The following is a 7,500-nucleotide window of genomic DNA, read 5'->3' as shown; positions in this document are numbered from 1 at the left end:
GAGGTTGAGGGGGAGAGAGGGTGTAGAGGGGAAGAAGGGGAAACCGGAAGTTAAGAGGAGGGATGGATGAAAAAAAGTTGTGGAAAAGGAAGTGGAGGAAAGTGGGAGTTTGATGGGGAGGGAGGAGGGGAAGTGGGAGGTTGAGGGGGTGGAGGATGGAAAGAGAGAAGGAATGGAATAGAAGAAATGAAAGAAGAATATAATCATCATCACAGTCACTATCACGAATTCACCTTTCACTTGATCAAGGCAAGCAAGCAATCAAAAAGCCTTCAGCAAATAATACAAACTGCAAGGAAGCAAAAGAAAAGAAAATGAACGGAAATCCAAAGCAAGTATTGAAAAAATGAAAAAAATAAAGAAGAAAAAATGAAAACAAACAGCTCATTTACACACAAGAACTCACTCCATCTCGAGATATGGAGCCCGGTCCATCAGCTGGCTACGAGGAGCTCCCTTTAAATCCGGGTCGTGTAACATCGACCAAACCACTTCTTGAGACCATGTTGTGCCGCTCTTCGGGAAGGTTACCACGACTACATCCGAGTCGCGTATCTGTGGAGGCAAAAAGAAAAAAAAAACGGGATTATGTTTTTTAATATTTCGTCTTTATATGCACTTTCTTAACCCCTTTTCCCCTCCATTTCCTCCTCAACCTCCCTTCTCCTCCGCTCAACTTCCGGTCCCCTTTCCTTCCCCTCTGCATCCCCGTCCTCCTCTACCCCCCCTCCTCCCGTCTTTCAATTTCCTTCTCCTCCCCCTCTACACCCCCTCTCCTTAACCTCTCCCCCTTCCTCAACCCCCCCCCCCCCCCCTTCACTGACTTCACTGACGTTTGTGGTGTAAGTTTAGCATTCTGTATAACCTCTCTAAGTCCTAATACAATGCTACCGTTTTTTAACATTAATGTACAGGACACATCTAATTATCAACTGTGAATGCAATTAGTGTGAATAGATTAGCATACATCATCAAACAGAAAACATATACTCCCACACGGCTGGTTTGAGTAATTCTTCAAAATTGAATACAATGTCATCAGCATCATTAACAGTGATAATTCTTGTAATCATTATCTAGCTGATAGATCGCCATGAAGCCTTAATTAAGTTGATAACATACCCATAAACATACTCGATAACATACACATGTTTTCTAACAAAAGTATTAACTGGCTTTGTGCTTTGTGTTAGGTTACATACACAATGTTCTTACTTTTGAAATTTAACTTTAGAAGTGCATATTAAGTATAGTACATAATTCCTACATGTGAAGTTCAACTTTAAAGGTACACACAGTAAAATACATAAATGAAATCACTATCGGTAGTGCAAAACAAACAAAACTGTAATACAAGATGAATGAATTCGTCAAATCATTTTAAAAGGATAAAAATAACTCAATATTAAAGGTAATCGCCGGCGCGTCCCCCTGAAAATCAGTTTCCGTTCCAATAGAGTCACGTTTGTCAATCTGTGATATCGACTGTACCCTGAGTGTTTGTGATATGGGCAACATTCATCAGCGTCCGGACATGCTAGTCATCTCAACCGATCACCAACCAGTCGCTGTCACCTCGGAACTGTGCGACAAGTGTCAGCGCTGTTATAAACGCTAATCATATAACTATAACTATAACTTTATCACTGACCATTTAGTTTCTTGCCACTCATGATCTATAAAGAGAGTTTTACCAGTTAGATATTGATGAGGAATACACAAAACCTACACAAAACGGTAGTTTACTACCTACTGTGTTCTATGTTTTGTTTGTTTCTGCTTAGTTTAGCTTTCCTACACAACACGAAATAGCGAGTAGGTTTCATTAAAAAATGACGTCTTTTGCACCAACCGTTTGTGGTATATGTTTAGCATATTGCATAACCTCTCTAAGGTCCTACTACAATGCAACTGCTCTTTAACATTAGTGGACTCGTCTGATTATAAACTGCGTATGCAGTTAGTGTGAATAAGAGGGAACCTTGACAAACACTTTTTATGTACCAGTCATTAAGCTATGGAAGCCGGGCGTCGCTTTTAGTCCACTTTGGCAACTAGAAATACTGAGTAAACTCTTATCTTTCTAATTGCACCATTATTTTGACACCATTTCGCAATAGTATTTCTCCAAATCAAAGTAATTTCGAGTTCTTTTAACTCTTTATCTGAGACATTATCACTATTCAACTGTTTGACCGCACGCAATTGTGATTATCATGTCATCCCTTCGTGGGCGCCCATTCACCAAATAGGCATTTCTTCATATTACTACTCTTAGTGGACTGTTTTCTCGTGTAACTGAACTATTCATATTTTGAAAGGCATTGCAATGTTTCTGAATGAAAAAAAATCTTTTTTTCTTTTCATTTCTTATTTTTTTCTTTTTTTTAAAGATAAAACACTTTTGGTAAACGCCAACTATTTAGCTGAACTGGACAAGCAACGGAATTCGAGGTCAGTGCTTTAACTCCATGATACCTGTGCTTACATCTCCCAAATGCATCACTAACAAACCCAAAAACTCCTACCTTGAAGTTATATATCCTATCGGCCACGTCTTTGAACCCCTTCAGGAGGAGCCACCGCCCAGGATACAACCTCGAAGCGCCGTCAGTGAAGGTCGGGAAGTTCCTGAGAAGGCGAGTCATGTCCTCTTCTCCGATGGGAACGGCTTTGTGACCACTTCCAAGGGTCACTACTGGCTCTTGCGAGGTCATCTCTGCGCCCGGTTGTGGAAGGCAGAGGTCGGCGTGTGTCTCAGTAGGGTTCTTAGGCGGTTCGAGGATCACAGTTCCGTTACACTGTTGCAAGCCGGTGTGCAATCTGGTAATCTGATGGAATTCAACTTAACGTCACTAAAGAGATGAAGGTATAAGAGTAATTGGTAGCATATAAGCTTATTGCGAAATTTCGGCCAATTAACCAGCTTCTAAATTCATGACTAAAAAAAAGGCTTGTCATTCTACTCAGATTGCGCAGTGGAGGGGAACCTTGACCTTGAAGCCCAAGAGAGGATTATGACATGATAGTGATATTCAGAGCAATAGAAAAAAGTCTCCTCTTGAATGAATATGGTGTGATCAATATAGATAAGTAATTAATAAAAATAGAATGTAAAAATAGAGTAAAATAAATAAAAATATGGAAATGTACGTAGGAACAAGTTATTTGAAGAGAGAGAGAGAGAGAGAGAGAGAGAGAGAGAGAGAGAGAGAGAGAGAGAGAGAGAGAGAGAGAGAGAGAGAGAGAGAGAGAGAGAGATGGTGAGAGAGAGAGAGACTGAGTATTTATGATCTTTCTGTGATAAAGCATTAATTAAGAGAGAGAGAGAGAGAGAGAGAGAGAGAGAGAGAGAGAGAGAGAGAGAGAGAGAGAGAGAGAGAGAGAGAGAGAGAGAGAGAGAGAGAGAGAGAGAGAGAGAGGGACAGAGAGTGCGTGAGTGAGTGAGTATTTATGATGACACATTACATCAGTATGTCTGAAAACGCAAAATTAAAAAAACACGAAGGCTATCATATTTTAAAATTTAGCAGAAAACACTTAATTCACAGTATTGGCAGTAGTAGTAATTGCACCACTGTTGTTATCATATTCACAGTAGCAGTAGTAATATCATTACTTTTCATTATTGCTTCACTTTAGTTAGATCTGAATATCTACTGTGCAATTGAATAAGCTAACGCGGCAACTGACATGATCAATAAAAGGGTTTCTTAACATTTACTTCAAGGGACAATCTGTATCAATTAGGAAAACAAGATTTCGCCTTTTGATCAAAATATTCCCGTGAGGACCGAAAAAGGCGAGTAAAAAAGTGCGTATTATTTATCTCTTCAGTGATGGCACTTCAGAGCCAAAGCCAGAATTGTCAGCTGAATCCTAGGAAGTTTGTTACGCTGTTGCACTATCTAAAATATAAACCTCGGGAACACTGGGTATCTATCATTTCGTGCATATGCATTTATGTTTTTTTTTTTTTAATTATTATTAGCAAAAACACCGTATCGATTTCTACCTATCGTACCTTACAATAAGCAACTTGTGCAACGAAAAATCCACTTTGCAAATACGAGGTAGTTACGAGCTCTCGTTGTGCCGAACGCTGCCACTCCAAACGTATCACGTAGATGAGTTGGTGTGAAAGAAGTGTGACTGCTCGCCTCACTCACCCGAGGAAAACAGTTGCAGGAACAGTTGCTATAGCTCGCTATTGGCCGTAGCAGTTCGATAATTATGTTGGGGCATTTCAAAATGACCTGCCCTTCTCCTTTCCCTGTCTCTCTCTCCCTCTCCCAATTTAAAATTATTAATTTATGCAAGACATAAACATGGTTCGTTGTTACTATAGAAAATTGTATGATATACTGCCAAGCACGCAGTTCCCAGCAGTTATTTTACTTCATCGCGCTGCCAGTCACAAGAGCGTTAGTAAATAATTAGTAAATAAGAAAATATCCCCTGCCTTTGTAGCAATAACAACAACGATGGCACTGATGATGATGATCTTAATGATAAAAGTAAAATAAAGATGATATTAATTGTATCTTCCTTTTTACTAGGCAAAGTGATCACACATGCAAGCACTATCTTTAGAGGGCGATGACACAACAAGTTGCCGACCTCTTGCTCTAAAGTACTGGCGACAAAGGATGTACAAACTTAAACTATGGCCAGTGTCTACAATGTGTCCCTGTGCCAGTAGGGATGCCTTTTACTGTGGCACTCACAGTCATAAGCACAGTTTTCTTTCCTCTGCCCTTCCTCTTCATGTGATCTTCATTGTGGATGGTTATATTTTTTGTATTCCTTCATGACAGTACACGAATTAAAAAAAAAAGTTACTTTGTGTCCTCCCATTTAACAACAAAACTTCTGTCACACTGAGTATAAAGAGAATAATGAGTTGATATGGACCTAATACTACAATTTCAGTCACCTGAAGCATTGATAGACCCTGTCGCATGGCACATATAAGCCTCACAATACAATAAAACACAACAAAAATGACAAACACGAAAATGCCTCTAGTCGTACAATGAGTGACTAAAAGACTGGAAAAAAGTCAAGGTATGTTGCGTGAAGCTGCCTTCCTCTGAAATAAAACCCATCCTGGAGACTGGGAAAGCGAATCTATCCCCGTCTGCAATGTGTTCACACATACTATTAATTAAGTTCGCATCTAGCTTAGAGGGAAATGACATTCGCAAGGAGATGATACTCCCGAAATACTCCCGTGAGGCTGATGAAGCTTGGCGAGCAACAAGATAAAAGAGTTAATAGGGTCCAGTTCACACCTGAAATATATATATTTGTATATATATATATCTTTAGATACATATATGTTCCAGAAAGATGTGATAGATGTCAGCGAGCCTCTCAAGCATCTGTGAAAGCAGCTTGGATATTGCTTCCAAGGATGTTAGATGGAAGGAGTGAAAGCTAAGAGAAAATAGTTGTGCCAAAATAATAAAGCTATTAGTAGCGCACAAGTAAAAGTAGCAGTAAAAGCAGTAAAATTCATGGAATGGAAAAAAAGACACTACGCTAATAAAAGACATGGGAGAGCAGACGTGAAACATAAAAAGTAGTTGAAAATATGCAAAGGACTGAACATCAATGTCCGATTAGATAGAAGAACGAATTTCTAAAAAAAAACACTTGAACTTGAGGTAAAGATATAGCAGATATATCATAGATAAGAGTGTATACAAAAAATCGGTATGTCCTAAGTAAAAGGATTTATTAAGATACACTGACGCAAAGATCAAGATTGTAAGATCAGATGCGATGGTAAAATGGGTACAACCAGGTAAAATAAAAGTATTATCAATAGGAATAGAAGCATATAACGAACCATTATAAAAATGAATGAAAATGATATCTTGAAGGAGAAACCCAAGAATAATAAGTGGGAAAGATGTGTGAAACAAAAATGTAATTAAAATCTCGAAATATAACTCAATATATGAACATCCTGGTAACATCCAGCTTGTAGACATAACCTAAGAATGTATTATGAGTTGATATAACATTTGTTTTAGCAGCGTGGAGGAAGCAACCAAAAGCACTTATCTAATTATCTTAGATATGATCAGAGGTGCTTGACTTGAAGGCTGATAGTGCTTGCTTAACTTTGGTGCAAGATTCAGGCCGCGCCTTGCCTCCGTTTGGTTGTCATACTGTATATATTTCTTTAGTGTTGCATTTGTGGCATTTGGGCCAAAGGGGAAGACATTTATTACAGTAATCAAGTGGATGTGGACAAAAAAGACTATATTATATGTAGCCAACAAAAAGCATAAAGGATATAGCTAGTAAGGACTATACCCTACATAGGAGGCAGATAATCTACACCAGACATTTCTCTTTCTTCATTACCATACGAAATACTTCCGTAATACTAGGTAGCGTAGAACACACTCAACAGAGGAATCAGAAACTCAAATATAGTAAAGTGTACACGCAAATGGAATTTACAACAGCCACAACAGGAACGGAATGAAAGTCGTAGTGTTTCGAACCCTTCATAGGCTTCATAGTGAATTTAGACAAGATGATATGGCACAACAGAAATACCATAGGATCTAGAACTGTATTCAGATTATTAGAGGAGAGTCAAGGTCAATTAATCCTGGAAACCCTTTATCTGCTTAAGGGTCTTATGAAAGGTTCGAAACGTCACTACTTTTATTTAATACTGTGGCTTGGATTTACGACTCAATGAAGCTCCATTTCACGCTTGGCAATGTCTATTGTTTGTGTTGCAGACTTCCATAGATTTGTTACACCACGAAATGACAAATTATATGATCAAAACAAAATCAAAACTCAAGTTGGCTAAAATACATAGTGATTGTAAAAAAGAGGAGTAATTCAAATAATAAAATAACAGTAAATGAAAAAAAATGAGAATGACTTCAAGATGGCTAAACACTCAACCGTGTTGATAGAATGTGAGAAAAGAGCGTGCGCTGAGGTTTATTGCAATATTGAATAATGAACCTCTTTTGTGTATGGTTTGATTTTCAGACACGGATGCCTGAGTGCAAAATGACACGCCATGTCACTCAAACTGCAGAATAAACTCAATGCATAAGAATATGAAATGAAGCACGAACAATAAAAGATACAATAATTTAATCCACTTAAGTCAGGATGAGTCGCTCATGCAAGACACGTGAGCAGTACGAAGTCAAGTACACACACATTCTATATTCATTCTCCCACAGGAAAATTCCACTCTCGGATCTTTTAATTTATGTTTATGTCTGTTGTAGTTGCATTTTTCGTGACAATATATACATCACCTCTGCCTCTTCCTCTCTCTCTCTCTCTCTCTCTCTCTCTCTCTCTCTCTCTCTCTCTCTCTCTCTCTCTCTCTCTCATACATACATACATACACACATACATACATACATATATATATATATATATATATATATATATATATATATATATATATTTATATTTATATACATATATATACATATGTACATATAC

At 38.1% G+C, this 7,500-nt stretch overlaps 3 protein-coding genes across 5 annotated transcripts in view; 1 reads left to right on the top strand and 2 right to left on the bottom strand.

Annotated features, from left to right (window-relative positions):
- The window catches only part of LOC147466566 (sulfotransferase 1C4-like), an 8,360-nt gene extending 4,186 nt beyond the window's left edge, over positions 1-4,174 (bottom strand). Inside the window, exons 1-3 of one of the 3 annotated variants that reach the window (XM_086535348.1) lie at positions 4,082-4,174; positions 2,529-2,831; positions 407-555 (exon numbers count right to left, since the gene is read on the bottom strand). In XM_086535348.1, the coding sequence (XP_086391474.1) occupies positions 407-555; positions 2,529-2,717 (338 nt within the window). In that variant the 5' untranslated portion in view covers positions 2,718-2,831; positions 4,082-4,174. Of the gene's footprint in view, positions 1-406; positions 556-2,528; positions 2,832-4,024 lie in introns of all 3 variants that reach the window. The other 2 variants (XM_086535350.1, XM_086535349.1) reach the window with 2 other exon arrangements.
- Positions 1-7,500, bottom strand: part of LOC122246354 (uncharacterized) — a 1,434,769-nt gene that overhangs the window by 942,896 nt on the left and 484,373 nt on the right. The gene's annotated exons all lie outside the window — the stretch shown is intronic.
- LOC122263496 (uncharacterized) overlaps positions 1-7,500 on the top strand; it is a 1,386,165-nt gene that overhangs the window by 1,165,955 nt on the left and 212,710 nt on the right. The gene's annotated exons all lie outside the window — the stretch shown is intronic.

The sequence above is a fragment of the Penaeus japonicus genome, unplaced genomic scaffold (genome assembly GCF_977035675.1).
Source record: "Penaeus japonicus unplaced genomic scaffold, GWHDUDI00000001_assembly GWHDUDI00000043, whole genome shotgun sequence".
NCBI classification, from domain to species: domain Eukaryota; kingdom Metazoa; phylum Arthropoda; class Malacostraca; order Decapoda; family Penaeidae; genus Penaeus; species Penaeus japonicus.
The sequence above is the reverse complement of the archived record's forward strand: the minus strand, read 5'-3'. Positions and strand labels throughout refer to the sequence as shown.